This window comes from Haemaphysalis longicornis, unplaced genomic scaffold, assembly GCF_048455015.1.
Source record: "Haemaphysalis longicornis isolate Haplotype H1 unplaced genomic scaffold, Haemaphysalis longicornis Haplotype H1 scaffold_2, whole genome shotgun sequence".
NCBI classification, from domain to species: domain Eukaryota; kingdom Metazoa; phylum Arthropoda; class Arachnida; order Ixodida; family Ixodidae; genus Haemaphysalis; species Haemaphysalis longicornis.
Window position 1 is genome coordinate 67,710,932 of NW_027526295.1, and position 25,646 is coordinate 67,736,577.

The following is a 25,646-nucleotide window of genomic DNA, read 5'->3' on the forward strand; positions in this document are numbered from 1 at the left end:
AGCTGAAGGACGCACACATATTCTCCAAGTTAGACGCCACATCAGGATTCCATCAGGTGAAGCTTTGCCCTGAAAGTGAAGAGCTGACTACCTTCATCACACCCTTCGGTCGCTATTGCTATCGTCGCCTTCCTTTCGGTATCGCTTCCGCTCCGAAATTTTTCCAGCGCCTGATGTCTCAACTCCTGGAGGGTCTTCCGGGAGTTGTCAACATGATCGACGACATTTTGGTATTCGGGAAATACCGTCAGGAACATGAAAAAAGACTTCAAGCCACCATGAAACGCCTAGACGAGGCCGGGGTCACGCTCAACAGGAAGAAATGTGAGTTCGGAGTCAAGTATCTACGTTTCCTCGGGGTTGTCGTCAACCAGAACGGAGTGTCACCAGACCCAGACAAAGTCAAGGCGATTCAAAGTCTTCCGCCACCAACGGATACCAGCGGAGTACGCAGGCTACTCGGTATGGTCAATCACGTTGGTCGCTTCCTCCCGCACCTCGCAAGCGTGACTGCGCCCATCCGAGTTTTACATAATAAAAACAGTTACTGGACCTGGGGTGTGGATCAAGATAATTGATTGATTGTGGGGTTTAACGCGCCGACGCAACGCAGGCGATGAGGCGCGCCGTAGTGGAGGGCTCCGGATTAATTTTGACCACCTGGGGATCTTTATCGTGCGCCGAAATCTCGTACACACGGGCGTTTTTGCTTTTCGCCTCCATCAGAAAAGCAGCCGCCGCGGCCGGGAATCGAACCCGCGACCTCGTGCTCAGCAGCGCAACGCCTTAGCCACTGAGCCACCGCGGCGGGTGTGGATCAAGATACCGCATTTAAAAAGGTCAAGGAGATGATCAGCTCGGACTGTTGCATAGCTCTATATGACCCGTCGTTTCCAACCGTGGTCTCGGCGGATGCAAGTTCGTATGGTATCGGCACCGTGCTTCTCCAAAGTCAACCCTGTGGGGCTCGACGCGCTGTCGCCTTCGCTTCGAGATCTTTGACTCCAACAGAAGCCCGCTACAGCCAGACAGAGGAGTCACTGGCGATAACATGGGCTATAACGCGGTTCGACCAGTACCTGCGTGGTCTCTTCTTCACGGTGGAGTCTGACCATCAACCCCTTGTAGCTCTTCTCGGACATAAAGACCTCGATCAGCTGCCAAAAAGGATTCAGCGCATGCGCGTAAAGTTGATGCGCTACCAATTTCAAGTAAAACACGTGCCGGGGAAGTTGCTGGCAACTGCAGACACGCTGTCCAGAGCTCCCTGCGATACCGCTCCCCCCAAATTAGTAAACGCTGTTCAACTCTTTATTGGGGATGTCTACAAAGGCCTCTCAGCACCAGTAGCAAGCCGCCTTGAAGAGATTCGACAAGCCCAGCTACACGACGAGGAATGCCTCGCAGTCAGTGGTTTCATAGAAAATGGCTGGCCAGACAAGAGCAAGGTTCCAGTTCACCTCGTGCCATTTTGCAAGAAAAGGGCAAGATTGAGCACTTTCATAGAAATTATACATTTAGACCACCGCCTAGTTATCCCTCGGGCGTTGCGAGCCAATTTGCTCGCCCTCCTTCATGATGGACACCAAGGACTTCGCCGGTGCAAGGAACGAGCAAGAGAAAGTGTCTGGTGGCCTGGGTGCAACATGCACATTGAACACATGGTTACAAGCTGCGAACAGTGCGCAACCAACAGAGTGGTGAACCCCGAACCACTCATGCCTACAACGACACCGGATCCTCCGTGGCAACATCTTGCGATCGACCTATTCCAATGCAAAAGCCGTGAGCACCTTGTCGTCGTAGATTACTACTCGCGGTTTCCCGAAGTAGTGTCCCTCACTTCCACGACTAGCGTAGCAGTGATAAACGCGGTCAAGAGTTCCTTCGCGCGGCACGGGATCCCTGATGTCGTTCGGACAGACAATTGACCCCAATTTTCATCAAACGAATTTGCCAAGTTTGCTCAAACGTACGGTTTTCGCCATGAAACCAGCAGCCCGCGGTACCCGCAAAGCAATGGCGAGGCGGAACGCATGGTACGGACGGTAAAGTACCTTCTGGAAAAAAGCGATGACCCGTACCTGGCACTCCTATCCTATCGTGATACACCGGGACCATCCGGATTTTCCCCAGCCCAACGCGACGCAGAACTCCACGTCACACGAGGGAGAAGAGTGGACGGGACACGAAGAGGAAGAAAGTACGGGAAGATGGCCAACTTCGCCAACTTCTGGGACAGTTTCTGTTCCTGATTCGGCGCGGTCTCCAGGCAGCTATCGCACGAGATCTGGCCGAGTGGTCCGACCCCCGCAAAGATTGAACTTATAGCGTTTCGAGTGTACCCCTTTGTTATAGTCTAAGAGGGGAGATGTAGGGGCCGCTGGCCACTCTGACACGTGTGAGCGAGAGGGCGAGAGCGCCTGACGTGGAGCGCGTGCTCCGACGCTTCTGGAATAAAGGGAGTTCCATTCTTTCTGCTGAACGGGTCGGTCGTCTCTCTCGCGGGCTCCGAACACTCTTTATTTGGTAGTCCCCTGCGATAAATCTTGGCAACGTCGCCAGAGCCGTATACGTTTGTTTGAAATATTCGTGACTGCTACTGTTCGATTTAATGAGTTAGACATCTTTTTTTAGACGTTTTAAGCCCATAATTTCATTATTCGGTTTGTTAGGTCTCAGTTCATTTAATCACAATTTTCTCGCGTGTATTACCTTTGTGTCTCTTCCAATCCCCTTACCGGATATGTGTCACACAAGATGTAATCATCCGAATCGTGATTGATGGTTATTATTCGGGTGCATTATCATCAGCATAAGCAAAGCTCCCGTACAGGACGACATGGGTGGTGCGGGCAATGTGGCCCGAGCCCAGCGGTCCCCGCCGCCGGCTCAACATCTGCGCGACCATCGTTCTACATGTAAGCACGTAAAAGACTTCCCCCACATTTTCTCCGCACAAGCCTCAGTCTCTCTCTCTCCAACAAATCCCCCCGCGGTGTACCTTAACTGAACCCAGCCAACGGACATGTGCGCTGGTTTATTTACACCTAAAAGGAGATGAAATGCTGCGTATGCACGTAGGTATGAATTGGTAGATTTGGTGTGTGTATGTAGCAGTGTTCAATGTGCTTTGCTGATTACCACAAGTTGGAAAGCTTAATAATATACGTACGTTACACATAGAACTAAACTTGGATTTCAATAACTTAGACCTCAGTTCTCTACGCTAGGGGACCGGCGTGGGCACCTTTCGAGGTGCAGACGAGATAGACCTCCTTGTGTGTTGCATATAAAAATCATGTGAGTGCTACTTTTTATTCCGCCACCCAAACCTCGGCCTTGTCGATGTCGGCAACTGGGGCCGGCGCACGTTCATGAATAGAGGCAAAAAATTACACACCCCTCCGTCTAACGATGACAATGGCTGAAACGCGAAGTTTTCTTGCGTGTGATTTAAATGGTGAACTGCCAAAGTCAAACCAACAATGAATCGCAGAGGGTTGTACTTAATCTTTAATGGAGACACATATAAAAGAGATTGTCTTTATTGCATTGAGACTTTTTCATGATTTACATATTCCCACTTGCGTCGACGACTTTACACGAGCACAGGTCGGCCTTGTGGTTGCTGTGGACGACAGTTAGAGTTTCTGCCGTCGTAACACCACACAGCTTTCTTACAAACGTCAGTTTGCGATCCGGTTTGACCGTATCGAAATAGCGCAATAGGATAGACATCGGCTTCATTACGCGAGCGACCCAGGTTCGGTTCCAACCACGAGCAGCGTTTTTTTTTCCTTCGGATGGCTGTGTAAAGCTGGCTTCACTGTCATGTGTTTTGCCGTGCGCCAAGCGCTAGCAGACTTAATGCGGTAGCAGTAAAACCTAAATGCAGAGTTAGGTGAAGTGTAGAATTTCGCCTATGTTTATCTAAGCTATCGTTCATCATCTTCGTCATAAGCCGCGTGGGCATTAAAGAAAGCACACGGAGCAGTGGCTACCCCCCAGCAACATTCCGGTGGTTCCTCTACGGCGTCACAGAATATTGCTCGTGTTTTTGGGGGCCACCTACATAAGCCTCCGCCACGAAACATGACTGAGTGAGTGATTGTAGGAGGGCCTTTAGTTACGTTTGAACGTGTCACTGGAATATTGACGTGCGGTCAACGCAGTGATAACTACGTTTTAAATGCTGGCCCATATAACTTCACTCTGACCCCAACTCCGTCATTGTTGCGCGAAATGTGAAAAATGTTTGAATATGACGGAGTGAATTACCAAATGCTAGTTGTTTGTTTCCAATTGAACAAATGTGTATTACGTTTTCATGGTCCTTTCAATGAGTGTCCGTCGTTGCTTTCTTGATATTCCCCTTGCGCGCAGGTTGTGCTTCTTGCGGTGGAGGCTGCCGGTGGCAGGGGCTACTGGACAGACACCGAGGAGGCCGGCGTGCTAAACAGGATCCGCGAACGCGCCCTGGTGGCCGGCATGGAGGCACCGCCTAGCAGCCGACACGAAGGGTGCGTGTCGGCCTTCGCAGTGAAAGCCGAAATATGGCAATCCCGCGCAAGGATCACTGACTGCAAATACATCATTAATAATTAGCTTAACCCTGGTCATAGTTAAGCCACTCCGCCTCTAAGATTTTGCTCAGTATCGTCATATACGATGCATGCTCCTACGCATCTCAAGAAATCCTGCTGCGTAAGATAATAATGGAGCCGTAGTACCCTCAGAATCACCTATTACGTGGGTCGAAGTTTAAAAGAGGTTTTTCCACTCTGTTTCTAAGGCTCTAAAAGGTATTTGTGGGGCGCAGTTTCGCCTTTTTAGGGTTTCCTCAAAACATTTTCTTATATAATACGTTTGGTATATAAGGCATATTTTCGGGGCGTCGCTATGGCGACTCCCTGTTGTTGTAAGTAAAGACGTTTAAGTTCACGGAGCATTTCTTCTCTGGACTCGGCAGTAAATCAAAAGCATTGATTATTAGGCGCGAATCAAATACCTCCAAACGATATGTGTCGTCTCAAATCAGTGTTTAAAATTTGATATTAATTTCGGCTTAGCAGCCGAAGAAAAAGATCAAACCCATTGCCATCCATGTGAAATCTGCTGTAACAGCGGAGTTGTGGTTCTTTTGCGTCAGCTTGAACGTCAAGAGCAGCACACCCGATAACGGCAACGCCGTCACCCCGAAAATTATACGGCTCGCACGAATGGATGGGTAGGTAAACGCAATCGGCGGGAGGCTCCCCCCCCCCATTCTTTCCCCCTGTGCGCGACCCAGTTGCGGTGGCAAAACAGGCATTAACCCCGAAACCTGTCTATCGGTAAATAGCAACTGAAGAGCGAATCTAAACACGTAACAAAACGTCCTGCGAAAAAAAGAACTCTGTTAGGCAATGGCAAAACTTGCACGGATGCACTTAAAATCCAGTTAAGGATCATACCCACGAATCCTACCACATTCGTTAAATCCCAGTGCTCAATACTCGTTCTGTCTCAGTTCGCACCTTCCAGCAGTGATGTCCCGTGCGAGCGATTTTCCCTTTTTCGGGGAATTAGCGGCTGTAATTACGGCCAAAAGGGAAAAAGGGAATCTTTAAAGATGCAAAAATTTTTAGGGGTCGTGGAGTAAACAGGAAAAATAAGTCAGTAAACCGGACCTCGCATCATTCATTACTTTGTTTTCTTTTTCAGTCACTTTAACACTTCGTCGGATTAATGTTGAAATATCCGCAGTCTTGCTACCGCAAGTTAGAAGCAGCCAAGACCGCTTCCAAACCAACTCATAAAACTGGCTGGAGCATATAGGAAAGAATACTCCATGAGAAGGAGCTAGTCAAGCGTGAAGCGGCGGCGGCTGAAGGGCTGAACCTGTTCGCATGTGTTCCTGCGCAATAAACAAAAAAGTATTTCGGGTGCGCCTTAAGGCCCAACCACATGCACGCGTAAAACTGACGTACTCGCGCAACGACGTAAACCGGCGTAAGAGTGTAAGGAACCGGCATACTCCGTCGTACGCAGAATGCATTGCTAAGCGCTTGTTGCGCCCAAGTAGACCCTGCCAGACATCGACGTAAACTTTCGGGCGCACAATGTTGACTTAGACCTCTGGCGGTGATGTTGTCTGATGTTGTCTGTTGTCTGACCAAGACAGCAAATTCATAAATAAGCTAACTTTACTATAAATTATGCAATAAAACGAAGTAATTTGTAAAATACGGGGAGCAAACAACCGGACAAACCAAGCGAAGAGACGAGCAACTATTGAAGCAACGCAGTTTACGCGAAATGTAGCGGAGGGTTTTGTGCCTGGCAAGTATGCATACTAATCCTCAACGTTTTTTAATGTCCCAAGAACTCTTTTAGTTGATTCTGTATTAAATATACGTACTTTTGTAAGAATAGGCATTATTTGAGGTAAAATGTAGTTGCAATGGTCGCCACAAAGCTGAGTCCGGAGTTGTCGAGCCCATAGGTCGGCAAAACAGAAAGAACTCACTCAAACTCAATCACAATTTTTTTCATTCACGCTGTACTCAATCAAACTCAGACTCAAAAAGTTCGTCTGTTCACAAAATCACTCGTACTCACTCATCAAATACTCATTTGTAATCGTACTCACTTGTACTCAAACTCATTTGTCCTCACGAGTATTCATACTCAATCTGTACTCATGAGTACTGAATCTGTACTCATGATTACTCACTCTGTACTCATGAGTACTCAATCTGTACTCACGAGTACTCAATCTGTACTCACGAGTACTCAATCTGTACTCATGAGTACTACTCATTCTGCACTCATGAGTACTACTCATTCTGCACTCATGAGTACTACTCATTCTGCACTCATGAGTACTCAATCTGTACTCATGAGTACTCAATTTGTATTACTCACGAATAATCAACTTATCTGCACTGTTAGCTAGGTCGTAGCTCGAATGAAAGACTAAGTAGAAAAAATAAATTGTTTAATTGATTAGAAAAACACAGGTTACATATAAATCAGGACAGAGGAAGAAAACGTCTGACGCGGTGCACTGTCGTTGGGCGACTTACTGCGCGAAGGCAAGTACATGTGACAAAGCAAAACGGAACGTAAGCACTCGCGTTGCGTCTGGTGTCTCCTCTTGTTCTCAGGCCGGGTCGGTCTCAGGGGAGCTCGGGGGTTGTCGGTGCAGCCGTGGCCGTAAACTGCGTTTTTCTGCGTGTCTTCGGGTGGCAGCTTTTGTCGTCCGTTTTCTTGTTTGCACTACTGTTTGCACTACTGTACTCAGGAGTGCATATACTCAAGAGTGCAAGCACTCGCAAAAACAGTATTCATGACTATTGTACTCAGGAGTGCTGTGTACTCATGAGTGATGTGTACTCATGAGTGCTGTGTACTCATGAGTGCTGTGTACTCATGAGTACTCATACTCATTAGTACTCAAACTCATGAGTACTCATACTCATGAATACTCATACTCATGAATACTGTACTCATGAGTACTCATACTCATGAGTAGTGTACTCATGAGTACTGTACTCACGAGTAGTGGACTTACTCCTGTACTCACTCGTCATCGTACTCACTGTTTTTTTCTGGGTGTGTGATCACTCATCATCGTACTCACTCGTGAGTTTGAGTACAAATGAGTACAAATGAGTGTACTCACGAGTGAGTACGCCGACCTATGGTCGAGCCACACCGCTACACTGCGCGGCGCATTGGTTCACGCGCGCGTTGCGGCGATATGTGGTTACTCGCCGTCTCCGACGTCGTCGGTCGGCGTAAAGGCAGCGGCGTATGTCGCCGCAGGCATACGTCGTTGCGCGAGTACGTCGGTTTTGCGCGTGCATGTGGTTGGGCCTTTAGTCCACGTGCTGTCAACAAGAAATGGCGCCAGCAGCCCCGGCGCTGAGCTATAATTGCCTGAATTACCCAAGGATGTCTTGCATTTTTTCACGCGAGCAATTTTAAATTAGAGATTTAGCATGCAATCTAAGCATGATGTTAGGTGCAAAACGTGGAATGCCGTCAAATGCTGCTGAATGGCACATGTTGTAGAATTTAGTTCACGCTCAAACTTTGATTTTTGGAACGGCGTCTGGGTCCGCAAAGCTACGTAAAGTAGACATAGTTTGCGCTGACTAATGCCCAAAGATATATCAACTGCAAGAAGAGAATGCTGAGAATTCTTGATAAACTTGCGGGAGAAAATGCTAAAAATGGCTAATTTGTGAACCCAGAAATGGGAATTTTTTCCCAAGTGCGAAACATGACTGCCTTCTACCTTGACCAGTTGACGATAGCGCTAGGTCTCTCTGTGGTACCATACACAAGGGGGACCGAAGGGGCCATGGACCCCCTACAATTTTAACAGCGGAGTGGTTTTTACTGGCAGCAAGTTTGCCTTCGACACTGTGTGACACTCGGCCATACTACAGATGGTGAACCAGAATGACTTTGGAGAGCGCACGTACATCTACATTAAATCATTCTTCTCATCTCGTATACTCAGCCTTCATTTCGGAAACATCCACTCGGACCCCATTAAACTGGGTAGCCTAGGAACGCCCGAAGGATAGGTACTGTCACCTTGTTTAACCTCACCATGAGGGACCTTCCGGCCCTTCTCTCGGACATACCCTACCTACATCATTCCATCTATGCAGACGACATCACCCTGTGGATGGATCGAGGCTCCGACGACCAAATCCCGGAAGCCCTGCAACGGGCAACCCAAACCGTTGAGGAGTACGCAGCCGTGCGCGGCTTATCGTGTTCCCCCCAAAAATCGGAGCTTTTCATCTACAAACCAAATCATAAAAACCCACCAATATTTGCTGTAACCACATCATCAGGGGCCAACATTGCTATAGTTCACTCCATAAAGGTTTTGGGAATCCACCTAAATACTAATATCCGGCATACAGATGCACTCAGGGAGATCGAGAAGGGGGTATATCACACCACCCGACTCATCTCCAGGGTTTCGACGAGGCACAAGGGCATCAAGGAGTCCAACCTCATAAAGATGGTGCAGGCCTTCGTCATCTCGCACGTTATATACGCATTGCCGTTTCTTACCCTGCGGAAGACGGAGCAGGAGAAAGTTCATAGCCTCATCCGTACGGCACACAAGCGAGCGCTCGGCCTCTCCTAACACACATCAACTGCAAACCTGCTGCACCTCGGGATACACAATACCCTCTCCAAACACCAGCGAACCACACAGCTAGAGAGGCTCTCTCGCAGCTCTGCCGGTCGGTGCATCCTGAGGTCTTTGGGCCTGGTACCCCAAACACCACACTACAGGCGACTTGTTTCCATTCCGTCTCCTCTGAAGAATGTCATCAGAGTGTCCCCAACGCCTAGGCGAATGCACCCCATCCACAACAAGGAACGCCGTGAGGCAAGAGCGAAGGCCCTTGCCAAACAACACCCACCGGGGTCTCCTGTGGTATACACCGATGCCGCCCCATATCAAGACAGGAATACATCGGTACCAGCGGTGGTCGACTTTAAGGGGAGCCCCATCGCTACAGCATCTGTAAGCTGCACTTCCTGCCCAGAGGTAGAGGAAATGGCAATCGGTCTAGCCATAGCCCACAGCCGGTCTCCGCATCTTAACATCATAACCTATTCTAAATCGGCTGTACTAAATCTTTTAAATGGCAGGGTATCATCTAGAACCTTGGCAACCCTGTCGCAAGGGCCCACACCTCATAGCCGGACCTTCCGCATCATCTGGCCACCGGCACATTCTGGCCTGATGGGAAATGACAGCCAATGAGACTGCTCGAGATATGGTTCGCCGAGAGCCTCATGGGACCCCTGAAGATATCCCGCAACCTTTCGGCTATAAAGGACCGCCTCCACACTTTCGGCGATATCCTTGACCATGTTCGCCAGGATCGAGCAGTTTTCCACCACCGCATGCATCGCTCAGTCGAAGGCATGCAGTCCTTCTCAGGCAGCTCCAAACATTCATTCCCCACTCCACATCTCATGTCCATCATATATCCTGGCGAATATAAGGACGCTTGCCCCTTCTGTTCTGTGGAACGAGCATCACTTCACCACATCATTTGGTCATGTCCATTAATACCCGCATCACGTAGAAGAAATCATCCCATCCTTCATAAAATATCGTCCTTAACAGAGTTGGAGGCTGCCATCTCTAGCCCAGCTCCCCACGTGGAAGAAGCCCTCGCCCAGTTGGCTGAAGACACCGAGCTCCCAAAACACCGGGAGCCCCGCTGTCTAGATGACTGAGTGAACAGCTCAGTGGTGCAATCCCCACAACTTTTGGACAAAATAAAGTTACTACTACTACTACTACTACTACTACTACTATTACTACTACTACTATTACTACTACTACTTGCCGTTGCAGAAAAAACTCCCCACACCTCCCCGAAGGGGATCGTGCGGAAATGCGAATGCATTGGGTGCACCGATGAGTGCGCTGCGGCAAGCAGTAATGGAGAGAGGCGTGCACTCCACTGCATTTATATACATTTTCCGAGCGCAGCGAGCGGAGAGAGGGTACGCGGAGAGGAGAGAGAGACCCGCGCAACACGCCCACCCCGCGCGCGAGCTCTCTCTCCCGCCGAGCTCCGCGATGCGAGCGCCTTCACACGCCCGAGCGCGTTCCTCCTCTCCCCTTTCCCTCCGCTACACCCGCCCGAGCTACCACCAGCTCCGGTTGCTAGGCGCGCCACAGCTGTTGCTAGGGGCGAGGAGGAGCGCGGAGAGATAACACCTGCGGGCGCACGCCGACGGAGCACGACAACCCCCGACTGTAGCGGCGCGGGTCCGCCGCGCCGAGACGACGACGACGACGACGAAGGCAGAACTACGAGGCGCGCGCTCACGTGCGCTCGCGCTGGAGGAATGCAGGCGCACGCCGACGGAGCACGACAACCCCCGACTAAGAAATGCATTCGCATTTAAAAAACCCGAGAAAATGCCGAGCGCTCGTGAGCGCGTGCTTCGCGCCGACCGCCGAGCGTCCCCGCCACGCGCAGTTGCTTGAACAGCAAAAAAAAAAACAGGAGGAAGAAGCGAAAAATCGGAGGAGCGAGAAAGCGCCCAGCGCTTGTGAGCGCGTGCCTCGCGGTGACCGCCGAAACCCTACTCGTCTAGTGGCCTTAGCAACAACAAAAAAAAAACTCAAGCGCTACTGCGCATGTAAAAAAAAATCCAGCGCTAATGCTAAAGTTGAAAAGACACCCTGCTTGGGAGAGGTCACCGTGACCGCCGCATTGTCTAGAAGCCATTATAGATGATTGGAGACAAGGCTACAAATGTGCCACTCCTTCCCGAGACGACTTGCAGATCCCACCACCGCTGCCTTGAGTCGATGACGAAGAGCTGGTGGAAGTCTACAATGCTGAGGATGACTTTGCATCCACCACTCACCGCGAGGAAGATAGGGCACCTTTTCAGTTTTGGACCCGCCCGACCGATTTTTTAAACAGCGGGCTGGTTGCCGGTCAATACTTAAAACCGGCCGTCATTGGCCAGTTTATTGGCCCTCGTGCCATGATTATGTCCGTTTTGGTGTTTTATAAGCGTCAATTCAACAACTAAGTCGATAAATATGTGTCGACAAGCTGCTCAAAGACACCCCAGCAAAGAAAATATGCGGGCGAGCGCGCTGCCTGATATGGAGGGGGACCAAGGGAAGGAACAAAACAACGAAATGCTGCCGTAGCGGTCAGCAATCGCGGTAACTTTACAGTGAAGCACATACAGAGCAATAGCCAAGCTTTCAATCACTTTCAGTGCAAAATGTATGTCGATTTTATCTCTAAGAAAACGCTACAATAAATGGCACTGCATGTCAAAAGCATGGCGTCTTTTTTCAACACAAATTAAACATTCTATATACCCCCCCCCCCCCCGAAGAACCGGTTTCTTTTTGGGGGGGATGGGGTGGGGGGGGGGAGGGGCGGATGTGGTAACCCTAGATGAAGACGATGACCTCTTCGATGCATTAGACGATGATTACTAGCACCGCAACTATCCAAATAAAGAATGATACGGACTCAACTATTCAACTCAGCCGATTCATTCCCTGGGATTTCGGAGTGACCAGGTGCCCAAAAGATACATATTTTTTTCGTTTCGGGAATCGGCGTTTACTCCTGCAGGCACATCAATTCCCGATACGAAAAATATATATCTTTTGGCCACCGGGCCACTCCGAACTCCCACGACATGAATCAGCACTCGAGGTTGCTCGAAAACTGGTAATCCGAGAGCCCAGCGACGCTGCAGAATCTCCTCAATCGTTCTCCCATAGGGACCGCCTCTGGGCCTACCTATCGGTACTCGATCACTACCGACTGTCCAAAGCTCGCTTCCCACTACCCGACCCCTCCCTCTCCCGCCACCACGCTGTTGCATGGCGCCAACTTCAAACATCCACATTTCCCACCCCTGCCCGCTTATCACTCTGCTACCCCGAGTTGCACTCTAACCGATGCCGTCTTTGCCATTAAATACGCAGACGTACCACGGTGTTACTTGGTCCTGTGAAACAAAACCCCTTCAAACTCTTAAAAAGTACTCCATTTTGTTACAAATTACGAATGAGGAGCAGTGGGAGACCGCGCTGCTCACCACAGACCTTATGACCGAGGTCTTACTAGCCCAGGTGGCCGAGACGCCGGAGAGATCTACATGAATCCTGCCGTAGCCGGAAGGACACTGAAGTCGACCTGACAACGGCCCCACCCGTGGCAACAATAAAGTTTTATCTGACCTGATCTGGGGGGCTGATCTGATCTGTGGGGGGAGGGTGTCCGGCCCCCTTAGTCATAGAATTGTGCTTACGCCACTGTCTCTCAGTCTCTCTCTCTTTCTCGTGCCTCCTGCAGGCGTCGCCAGCACACGGGCCGCGTGAGCTCGTCGGTGCCTTGCGACCTGTTCAACCGCACCGAGTGGAGCTGCTGGCTGCTGAGGGGGCTGAACCAGACGCGCCTCCTGCTGCGGCTCGCCCTCGCCGACGACGCGCTGGACCGGCGCCGCGTGCGCGTCGCCTGGAGGCGCAAGCACAAGATACGCGGACAGAACCTCTACGCCGTCGAGGACATCGAGGCCTCCGGTTCGTACTCTCGATCCTGCGTGGCTGGGCGAAGAACGATGCCCCGTTCTTAACGTGCACCTTAAGCGCAGAAAAAAACAGGGACACAGTAGACAAGGACAAGCGCTTGTCCTTGTCTACTGTGTCCCTGTTTTTTTTTTCTGCGCTTAAGATGAACGCTATAGAATACCAACTAGCCCGAACGTAAGCCCCGTTCTTAGCTCAGCATGTTTGATGTCTGATGGAAATGGGCGTTACTACAGGGCATTCATCCATACATTCCGGAGCAGCCTACTCTTACGAAACAGCCCGTACGAGGAAAAAACATGTGCCCCATGTGGAATCCAAACCCACAACCTCTGTATTACGCGTCCCATGGCTTACCAATTCGGATATGAAGGCGAATACACCCCTACCCCCGTTTTTGGTGTATCTGCCTGTGTAACTATCATGCCCTTAACCATCGTACTATCAGAGAGGCCTATGCTACTCATGAATATTGGGTGTGAAGGTAACCTGCCCGTTGACGCCTGGGCCGTGCCTGAGACGACCAGAACCCCCATACTACCTCTGCCACCAAGGCTGACGAAACCGAGGGCTTCGATACGCATGTAGTCTATATGTTGTTACGGGGCATCAAGACAAGTCAAATAGGAACCATTGTAAAGTAAATTAGAATGCGTGATAGATGAGGTGGTGAATTTCGTAAGAAAGTTTGCTCTTGGGCATAATAGAAATATACCAAGACTCCAACTCGCGAAAGAAAGCAAGGAGTCGCTAATGACACCCCAAATACAACAACAGTAGTTCCTTATGGGTCCTAGTGGGGGTCCAAACTACAGCAAGTATTCACGGTGACTGTTCAAGAGAGCAGGGCGCTCTTATCAAGTGTTCGTCCGTGGCAAAGCCAGCGAGACCCAGGAAAAACGGGCAGGTCTCTGAAAAGGGCAGGCAAACTGCGGGTGACTGCTGGCTATAGTGCCGCACCCAGAGGACGTATGCGGAGGAATATTTCGTCCCAATGGAAAAGACCACTGGGGAAATGCGATTTACTCGGGGCATGAGGGCCCGTGTGGATATCCGAACGACTTCTTTCTGGTCTTGACGTCGTAATGAGGCGTGATTTTTTTTAGATGTTTATTGAAGTGCGTTAGAAATACACATAGGTAAAAACACTACACACAGGGGTCCTAAAGTGAGTGACTGATGAGTTAATACAGATGTAATATCTACAAAAAACATTGTCACCAAGAACAACTAAGACGCTCCAAAAAAAATACAAAGCGTGAATTCATTCCAAGTAGACAATCAAAACAGGAAAAAGTTCACCACTGACAAAGCAAGATTCGCATATCAAATTCCCATTAGATAATCCCCGCGAAATTCGGCTACTAGCCACCCGTAGTGGCGTTAGCCCTGAGTGGAGGGTTTCTCCGCAACTAAAAGAAAGCTATAACCGCGGCGATAGCTGCTCGGCTGTATCAAAGGCCCAAGAGGGTAAAGACCAGAGCGGGTTCCAATCTGAACGGTTGGGGCATTGTGCATACAGAGCGTGTCGCCATCTATACGGTTAAATAGTTTTTGTCAAGTTGTTCAACGAAGCAGCTGCTTTGGAGCTTTTGTGAGTTGCCCTAGAATTCCTGGGGGCTAAATACCCAATAAAGTTGGTTTCTCTTGCATTTGAACATAAAAGCATCCAGCCACGCCTCTAGAGTCCGCCTGCTGAATTTTTTGTCGAGGTGTGTTGCGGTATTGATAAGAAGACGAAAACTTTCAAATAAAACACGTACTTTTATACTTCAAATAAAACACGTACTCAGTATTGCTGTAGGCCCAACATCCTGGGTCTGGCTATGCACGCTGTTACCGTTTTTACTCGATTCTAGGCACCCCGTTTTTTTTTTTTTTTTTCATGATCGCGATGCCCAAAGTCAGGGGGGTGCTTAGATTCAAGAAACCTATACCCCCCCTCCCCCCCCCCCCCCCCCCCCGAGCCGCTTTTTTCGCGGCCGTATCACGACAAGACGGGCGCGTATTTAGCAAACATTCAAAAGGAAATAAGGTACATACAGTGAACCCACCGTTTACGTCTGATACTTAGTCAACCTCACCATCATTCGAGTCCATTGTGCCGCTTGGGCCGCCGCTGCCAGTATCCCCCGGCAGGTCGTCTTCTGAATTGAAAACTTCCTAACTTACCTGGCCACAACGTCACTTGGGGCCCGCTTCCACGCGCCTGAAATCCACCGCTTGATGGTTGCTGAGTAAAGGGGGTGCTTAGATTCGCATGCAAATTTTTTTTCCGATATTTTTAGCCGAAAGTAAAAGGGGGTGCTTAGAATCGCAAAAATACGGTATATTGCTTCATTGTTATGAAATATTTAGATGTATAGATTTACGACGGTGAACCAGAGAAAGAGTAAAAGCAGTATTTGGGCCTCTATCTTGGTTCTTTCCATGTGCGCCTCTTATAGAAGCCCATAGACGAACCTGAGCTGTCTTGCCCTTGTACCTTCAGCAAGACTAAGATCGATCTATCTGTGGGAGGTGCTAAAACTAAGTTCATTGGGTGGACCTTCAAAACCGCAACCGTTCCCTGTGACTTCCACGTAACAAGTGACGTGTTCGGCCAGGTACCAGCTACGGCACCTTTCTGTCGCACGACCCCCTCTCGCTGGAGCTGAATCCACTGACCGACCGGGACCGCTTCCTGAACAAGATTGAGGCGCTCGTGTACGTCAGACGTACCGGCAGCGCGGATGTGGCAGGCGAAGTCGTCGACAGCAACTCGGCCGCACTGGGGGAACTCTTGTACGGGGAGCTCACCTACGTCATCGACTCGCAACCCACTGGTATGTGCACGACCTATGGCGAGCGTTACCAACCGCAGTGAAAAATGAGAGCCGTTCAATCGATCCTGCATGTGAAGAGGAACGTCCCGCGAAGCTGGCGTTCTGGTTGGTTTGCGATGTGGAGGGTTAGATCTATTGGGAATTTTCAATGTGGGATTTAAGGACAGGGGCCAGATCTGTACTTTACAGACAAAGGACGCACGATTGAGGGGTATACTTGGGTACAACGCAAGAACGGCAACGGAAGTTGCCGCTGTGCCTCACCACCGCAGCCGGATTTTACTCCGCGTGGCGCAAGTAGTGCGTCACTGGGAACATTTTGGAGATGGCACGAGCCGGTACCGTTATTTTTTTTACTTAATATGCTTATGAACTGCTGCAGCGACGACAAACAAACTACGTGAGAAAAGGCAGGCGATATCACGCATTCACAGAAATCTCCTTTCAAAACGTGCCCGCCCGTTGACATCCGGGTCCGCCGAGTGATACCGTGCATGAGCTATTGCCGTCCTCAACTTGTTCCCGACTATAGAGACAACGGTGGTTTAATATAACGTGGCTACACCGCGTTGTAATAATATTGCAGTGTGCCGCGCGAGTGGCCTCCGTAGAGAGCGCGGGATTGCGCGATTTCAGGGAATAGAGAGGCGCCGCTCGTTGCGGGGAGTGTACACGACTCAGAGACGAAGTGGCTGTGGCGGAGAGGATTTTAAGGTGGGCTGTAACCGTACCACCAGCGCAGGTGGATATGCTCCACCGTGCGACTCCCAATGTGGGAAACCCAGCTTACGATGGCCAAAGTTACACCGACCCAAGGAGGTTAAAAAAAATTGCAATTTTTTTTAACCTCCTTGCACCGACCCGCCTAAAGTCGGCTTCACCTCTCAATAGAAATGTATTTCTGTGAACACGCTTCTCCGGGGGGCAATATAAGCCGTCTTATATCAAAATATGGGGGCCCTTCAGACCTTGTAATAATTTTTGAGGTTTTCGTAAACGCTGAAAACACCCCGCTGAGTAAATTGTTGCCGCCTGCGCTGGACCGTGAGATCCAAGCCTTAAATAAGGTTTGCTGTAAAATCTAAGTCGTTCAGAAAGGCCAAACACATACTCTACACTCTTTAGTCAGCGATGGCACCCAAACCACCACTGATCCAGCTCATTCTAGGCACGTATAGAGTGCCCTGTTGTGAAGGAGTTTTTGGTTCTGTGCTGGTAGCGTGGATCGATGCTGGCGAGTTGCTCGCGATAATCGACGAATAGCCAAATACAGCTTAATTTCTAACGTATAGGAGCATCGCGCAGCCCTCGGATTTGTGCGCATTAGGTATAGGGCTTGTCCAGAAAATTTTGGTAGCATAACAAACGAACCACTACCCGGAAAATCACCCCCCCCCCCTATTTTTTTCTCACTAAACCGGGAAGCTATATCATATTTGTCGCGAAATGCTATAAGCAGCAGCCATTCATCGCCCATGATCATCATCACAGGACATGACATATTCTAAGACATTATAAATTTAATTTGTTTGCAAAAATAAACCATTTCTTGTAGAGAACATTCTAGGTGATCATACGGCTGAAAATCCAGCCACTCGAAAAAGAAAACTATTTGCGTAGGAAAAGCGTATGTAGACCGCAGATATCAACATTTCACACGGTTCACAAAAAGTACTAAAGTAGGAGCAGCCAATGCTATATTTAATGTTTCGGGAACAAATATAGGCCCAAATTCGCCATCATCCCGTTACGATCAGAGGTGTGCTCCTCCCCGTCTGCGTTAGTATTTGTGAGCTCCGTATTTGTCATCGTGATTCGTGCCCCTACGTCTCGCTGTTTCCTTATGCCTGCTGCAATCATGTCCATTCGACGCAAGTGGTCAACCCCAGTCCCGGCTCCCGGGAGCTCGCGCTGGCCCTGGAGGACTACCTGACGTTACCACCGCAGGGCGCTCTCATTGAGTGCAAGGTGAGCTACCATCGCCCACTGTCTCAACATTGAAAAGACTATCCTGCACTCCCGGTGTCTAATGCAAAAAATAAAAACAAAATCTCGGGAAATTTATGCCTGCTTACGCGCTTTGAAAGCCAAATCATGGCGATACTTGTTACCAACTTGGTTACCGCATTTAAACCTCTTTGCTCTCAGTTTCCTTCTCTTTTTTTGCGATCTCGGGCGGTTTCTTTGTATTCACTTGTATTCCGCTTGTATTTCGGAAAACAGTGATACAAAGTAATTTAACAAAACTTGTTGGGGGGCTAGTTGGTTCATGATTCTTAAATATGTTTAGCGCGAAAACCAAAGACGGTATACAAGAAAGGAGACGGGAAAAGCGCTTGTCCCGTCTCCTTTCTTGTGTACCGTCTTTGGTTTTTGCGCTCAACATATTTAAGAATGATACAAAGGTCCACTTGTATTCCGGAGAACAATGATATAAGTTGTTCCGCCGTGAACAAGGGGTGTCAAAAAAGGCGGGAGTGGAAGCTACAACTTGGCGGCGGCTCCAGACAAATACCTGCCTCCATCCCACCCGCCTTCACCTCGTCTGCCCCACCAAACAACCTTCCCTCTGGACTCATTGTCCCCAGCCTGGCACCCTATACCTATAGTATGGGCGTGCAAACACACTCCAGATTTGTACCCCCCCCCCCCCCTTTCCACGCGAACCTACGAGCAGTGGAGGGCTTTCCTGGCCTGTCCAGATCCCGATACCCATGTCAACCTGGTGACCCGTGCAAAGTCAGCCAGTCTACGTAAAGGAATCCCGGACTATAGGGATGCATTTGACAATGACAAGTGAGGCTTCTAACATCAGCCTCTGCTCGACGAATAAGAAAAAGTCTTCTCTCTCTCTCTCAACCATTGTTTTTTTAAATCCAGTGAACTGCTGGGAGGCGGGTTGGACCTGACTTGCTGCTGCAGATATTTCTGATATGCACCACTCCTTTACCTGGTGTTTGCGCAGGCATTTCAACCACGACCGTCGAGATCTCAATTTCATTTGCTCCAACAAGTAGCTGTGCCTGTAACCGAACGCGCGCGTATCTACTTGGCCCTTCAAACACTGAAATGTGTAGGTAAAAGGACAGTCAACAGATTTTTGCGGAGTGCATGTACTATAGCTCCTATGAAAGCCAGCGTTTCATATAGTGGAGTCACCGCAAGAAATTTACGTACAAATTGGAATAAATAATTTTGACATTTATCTTTCTGAAAGTAGTGTGCAAACGTGACACTGCCGTGCGTATATACCAACAGCTCCGTAGGTTTCAATGCGTAACTCAAAAACCGCATAGAGGAATAGGAAAGACTGCATTTTATTTTTGTTATAGCTGGGAACGAGTTTCGCTTAACTCTTTATTTCACATGGAGTTGAAAGTGTTTGCTCACTGTCATGGCTGCCATCATACCTGTTTGCTGCATACTTAAGGCTGGTAAATCTAAATTTACGCCTTCGAACTTTCTAGGGAACTATTAGGAAAACTATTTCGGTTAAAGGTGTCTTGAGCGATGCTCTCTCATTTGCTATGAACAGCGCATACTCCACAAAAATCGGTTGGCTGTCCCTTTAAAGACGCTTTCTCGAAGCATTGCGTGCACTCTCTCTGCCCAGCGTCGGATTTCCCGAGTGCGCTTCTCCAGCCTGCCGCCCAACGTGCGCCTGCTCGCCGGTGGCCGGCTGGCCCTGGTGACGCTGCCCACCGGCAAGTCCCCGCTCAGCATGTCCTGCGCCGTGTACGCCAAGGACGGCCGATTCTTCGCCATGCGCCACTTCCTCGTGCCGCCCCAGGGGATGGGAAACGGTGGGTGCACGCTAACACGGCCACGTGGGACTGGGAACAATCGGGCACAACGTTAGAGCAACGCGGTGCTGCCAACACGTGGCACCATGTGAAAAACGTGATGCGTGCTTATCCGACTTGTTCTCTGTTTCAACCCATTGTCACCGTTAAAGGGGGCATGCAGTCAGAATACAAGTTTGGTTCCTCAAAAATACTGCTTCGTCCCAATAACAACGATGAAAATTTTATAAGAACATTAAACTACTTTATATGAAAGAAAACGCGTGAATCAGTGGCGACTCCACACGGCCACTTTCTGCAATTTTTCTATCACGTCACACAAGCTTTGTGCGATTGGCGATTGCCCTCTTTAACCACCGCCAAGCAACAAGATCCGACTATTGTAGTGGGGCGTCAAGCTCCCTTTGATCTTATCACTTGTGTGCTAACACGCAGTTAACGCCCTCACGTAACTTTTTTTCAGTTTTGGTCTATAATACGACACTCCTGCCATGCTACGTCACTACAGCACACAATATAATTTTTTTTCAACTTTTCCTTCGTTTTTTTTTTATAAGAAGAATGTATTTCTTGGGTGGAATGCAGGTAATTTAGTCACAGAAATGTAGCTCCTTAAAAGTAAACAAACATTTTTTGTCTTCACTGCCAATTTTAGTGTGTGTACCTTAAAAAAGACACCTCTGCCCGTGACCAAAGTCAAAAAGGGGTTATCGGCTTTAGCTTGCTGCAGCCGAGGGGCTAGTTAGAGCTTTCAGTTGGAAAAAAAGCGATATTAATATAATTATAGGCAAGGTACAGTACACCATGCTAAAGCCTAATTGCGTCCTGAATGCAAGGTTAAGAAAAATAATACAAGATAAAGAGGCTCACCAGGATGCCAGATAAAATTATATAAATTTTAGTCCAACTCTGGTCCTGTACATTGCACTAACATGGCCGCTGATATACCGCTATCAAGGGCAGTCGATTATAACCCCGAAGAGTGCGTTCTGTGGCAAGTCTTGCGTTCAGGCGACGAAAACGGAGATTCACGCCGAAGACTCCTGGTCGACGACAAAGTCTGCTCTGACGGGGAATTTGTAATCAACGCACTGACACATTGAATTACACAACTGATATGACATCATGACGTTCAATGGGAGAAATTCGGGAATGTTGTCTACGGGGGGCCACGAAAACAGCGCCAAAAATGCTCCACCCAGTGCTGCACTTGGGGCTTGCCTTTCATCTGGTGCTTTCCGTACAAGCCGTGTCCAAAGCCTGTATGTGGAATGCGACAAATCGTGCCTAGAGTACCAGCGAACTTATGTTGATCTTTTATGTGCTTGTAAAATCTCATCAATCGATAACCATCCTTTAAACCTGTTTTTGTGGATCCATCCACATCACAGCTATTTTTAAATCGCCCACCCATGTATTTTGCCTTCTTAAAAAGAGTGAGAGAGGAGGCGGCTCTACTTGATGTCCCCTTTTTAAACACCTTCAAATCATCTTGATTGATTTTATAGCAACATGGCACCTTCGCACTGTGTCGTGTGACTTGTCTTACATCCAACTCTGTAAAAATGGGTACCAAGAAATGAGATTCTGCAGCACTTTTTCTCACTGGAGGAAAAATACCAGTGCACAGAATTTTACAGCAACGCCTCCAAAACTGCCACCACCGTGTCATGTGCCGCGCACGGACAAAATTTTAATGTTTCTGAGACCATGAATGTAGAGTAGCATTTTTCCAGCAGAGGCATATAGAATTCTTCCTGTGTATCTTATTGCCGAATTACATATTCCGAAATCTGTCATTTACACTGATTCACTAAGTGTTGTACGGGCAATATCATACCTAAAGAAGTCTAGAAATTACGTCATCAATCTTGTTCTAAGGACGATTATGTTAGCATATGGCTCAAACCTGGAGGTGACTGTTTGTTGGGTCTCAGGTCCCTCAGAGATCGCGGGAAATGAGATGGCAGATGAAATGGCCGCCGCTGCTGCACTCACCAACACAGTGCACGTAACAACAGTACCCTACACCGACCACAAGCCACACATAAAACAACTACGTAAAACATGGAAAAAACATTGGAGTGAACAGACAGACAACAAACTACATGTAATAAAGCCACACTTGGGACGATACACAACTGACTCCCCCAACAGACACACCGAAGGGACCTCAGCAAGGTTACAGATAGGCCACACACATGTAACACACTCCCACCTGCTCACTGAATCGCCAATACCCATGTGCAGCGGGTGTGGAGAGGGCCTATGCGTAATTCACGTGCTCATCCAATGCAAGGCACTTGACACACACGACGCAAGCATTTGTCACAACTATACAGACAACGCATCCCGTTACGCCCATCACTTCTTAGGAGACGAGCCCATGTTTTCAATCAAGGGCGTGTTTGAGTTTCTCACTGACGTCAAATTTTTACTTCTCATTTCTTATCATGCATCATGACAACCTAGCCTTTTACACATGTCATCTTTATTGACTTTTGTGGGATTTTACGTTTACTTTTACTGAAATGTTTTAGTGGTCATATCACTCAAATGAACAACTATCCTTTGGAGCTTTTTGCCCTCAGTCGGCCTTGCGCTATAAAGATCCAAACATCATCATCATCATCTAGAGAGGCATTCGGGTCCGCAGGACACGTTCTTTTATAAATTTTCTGATAGCATGCATAGTGCAGATGCAACTGATGAAAGCTGGGAACAACAAAAGCAACCGTACGCCGCCGACAGTTCCTCAATTCTGCTCCCATTTTTTCTCTCAAACATTTTATTCCTTTCATGCCGGATTCTGGGGGACTCTCACATTCTCCGGACACCTCAAAAATTGTTTTGTTTGTTGTGACTACTAGGCTGCCCCGCACGAGTAACGTTAGAAATACTGGTGACGTAAGGCGCTGAGAGCGTCTCTTCATTCTTTTTTTTCTTTTTTTTTTTGCTTAGCCGACGTCAGCGTCGGCCATAGAAAGTTCTCGGCTGTTCGACAGGGCCATCAATGAAGTGTTACGACACAAAAGCTGAAGGGCAGTGGTTGAGTACGTACAAGCAAGTTTGTGATGACCATCAATCTGTTTTACTAACGGCTACAGTATTAAACTTGAAGAATCCAGTCCTGCAGAATGTACTAGCCCTTTTATAGGGGTCAAAACGACTCGTATGCAGAAGTTGACGAAATCAGCGGCACTTGGCCAATAGTGTAATACTGGAGCTTTGCGTATACGCTACCTACAAAGGCTTCCCGCTCTCCTGCTCTGCCTCTGTATCCTTCACTCGTAAAAAAAGCGATCACAATACCTCTATTTCGTCGTTACTTCTTGAAGCCAGGATTACCGTATCTGCAGGATTCTGACGCACACATAAAGTAGCCTACAAATTTGTGTGCGCGCTACACTCGAGCGCAGAACTATAATAAACTTCAACGCGGACACCGGCATCGCCATAGACACTAACTCCTCCCCAACATCGAACTCAATCCAATCCAAGAAAATTCGTCAACATTACACGAAACTGAAACCCTGATCGCGTCGATGTTCAAACATTGCGCTGGGTGTAGTTATTGGCACACCACTGTGCAGCCTATGAAGTCACCGCAGCAACATTGTACCCAAGTTGGCGATACATTCATGCAGAAACAAAAAAAAACAGTAATTCATTGAACAGCTAATGTCTCATACCAGTGGTGTAGCGGGAAATATTTCTCGGGTATGTTAAAAAATTTAAAAAAGATAGTCTGCACCTAAAAATAGCATATATTTTTTTAACACGAAAGTGTTTTATTACGGGATTCACGAAGATTTCACTTGGGACATATCCGTCACGGAAGTGACGCCAGTACAATGAAGCAAGCGGCCTTTAAAGGGTGCACGCCTGCACAGAGGGTCTTTTTGCGGGGAAGCAACTTTTCGTACTAAAGAGTACGTTATTGGCGGTGTGCCCGACCACGGGCAGCGCTGCGAAGCGCGTCCCCATGACGTCGGCGGATTCTCGCATTTGTCGTCTGCTTCACTCGGGCTCGCTCTACCTGCTGTTTCTTTGCGCTCGCTTGATGTCTTATGCTTGTCCGCAACAGATTTTGTTTGTGCGTAACTTTTTATCACAATAAAAGGCTTAAAATCACGGACGCTGCAGTACATCCACAAATTTTCCAAAAGGTTAAAGAAGGTTGGCACGAGGCATGATGTCCCGGTTGTTTTTTCTGCTCCCAAAAAGCTAAAAATGCTGTGCAAGATGGCTAACAAAACCAGAGATGCTAAACAAACAGGTTGTGGCATTAAGCACACGCGTAAGTTTGTCGAATGCTGCTCCGGGGTTGTCTATAGGACACCTATGTAATGCAGGAAGGCTTACATAGGCCAACTGGACGCTGCGTTAACGAACGACTCAGAGAAACAAAAATATGTGCAAGCAAGTCTCAGCCCCAGGGCACTTGGCTGCCCACTGCGCCAGACGTGGGTGCTCTGCGAAATTCGAAAGCACCACGGTGCTCTTTAAATCTTCAGAAACGATCACCCGCGAGATATGGGAAGCCTACGCCATCCGAAAAGAAAAAGGCTGTATCAGTTCGCCATCGCTTGCACTGTCGACAACTGAGATGGCACTACTATGATGGCACCCTCACCCTCGACGACCACGTTGCTCCAACGAGGCATACCGGTGAGCCGTGCTTAACGCAGCTGTTTTGCGGGCCTAGCGCCAGCCAGTGCCGCGGAAAGCTAACTGAACCCGCTTTGTGAACATTTCTTTTAACACTTTATAAGCGACCCCAAACCATCCACCGCCGGCGGCGGCGTTGGCGTCCGCAGTGCTCCTCTATATTTGAAAAAGAAACAGCATCCGGCGCCAGGTTTCGATCCGAGGACTTTGCGGCCGCAGCGCGACGCTCTACCGACCAAGCTACGGACGCGACGGTGATATCAGTGTTAGACGCGCCTTATATCTTTAACGCATTCAAACTACGTCGTCAGCGGCGTGCGTTGGCGACTCAGCGACGTTATAGCGGCTTGATAACGTGGTGTACACGTGATACTACAAACCCGATGGAAGAGATGGAAGAGAAGGCGGCGAGGCGGTGGGCTGCGGGGGCTGAGCGCAAGCGCCGCAAGCGGGCCGACAACCGTGCATTCGCACTTTCACATTTTCCCCCTCGGGGAAATGCGGGGTAATTTTTTGAGTTACCGTTATTTTCTTGAAGTGGCCGTCCACCGCCTCCAATATGTTGTAAATGCACTTCGTCCTGTGTGTGCGTCCGGCAATCCTCTCACTGAGTTCTGCACGATCCTAGTGTAACACTTTCGAACAAAGGGAACAGTACTCTGCTAATAACCGAGAACAGCGAAAATGCAAGACCAAAACAAATTCTCCTTTGGCGCTGTCGGATTTGGCAGAAGGCATGACGATTCCCGGTAAGCGTATGTAAGATAAAACAGTTTTTTGAACCTTGCCGAACGCTCGAAAGTATTCTATCACAAAACTTCACGTTGTCATGGCATGAAAGTATGCCGACATGTACTATAGGCCTCAAAAAATTCCGGTTGAGTTCCAACTAACCTGTGTGTATAGGCGCGTGCTGGTTTTATACCGCGCTTCTAATCAGTACGGAGCCTTATTGAGCAAAACGAGTCACGTGTACCTTAAAAATACAGTAAAACTCTGTTTGTTGAGAACTGGGGGCATATTTCAGTACATCTCCCACAGCCATATCTTCACAATATTCAGATCTCCGCTACAGTAAAACTGCACACAAGCGGAGGGGTGGGAGGAGAGGAGAAAACCTTTACAGTGAAATGAACCTGGTTAGGTGGCGGGGTCCACAGTCCAGGAGACTAGAGGGAGAGTAATTTTCTTCGATTTAAAGAACGCATTCCCGAGTGGGCCAGGATTTGT

At 48.7% G+C, this 25,646-nt stretch overlaps 1 protein-coding gene across 1 annotated transcript in view; it reads left to right on the forward strand.

Moving 5' to 3' along the window:
• The first annotated feature begins 2,858 nt into the window (after positions 1-2,858).
• LOC144168035 (uncharacterized) overlaps positions 2,859-25,646 on the forward strand; it is a 50,228-nt gene continuing 27,440 nt past the window's right edge. The window contains exons 1-6 of the mRNA XM_077697125.1: positions 2,859-2,921; positions 4,387-4,523; positions 12,885-13,111; positions 15,724-15,942; positions 17,819-17,910; positions 19,556-19,745. Of these exons, the coding sequence (XP_077553251.1) occupies positions 2,859-2,921; positions 4,387-4,523; positions 12,885-13,111; positions 15,724-15,942; positions 17,819-17,910; positions 19,556-19,745 (928 nt within the window). The remainder of the gene's footprint in view (positions 2,922-4,386; positions 4,524-12,884; positions 13,112-15,723; positions 15,943-17,818; positions 17,911-19,555; positions 19,746-25,646) is intronic.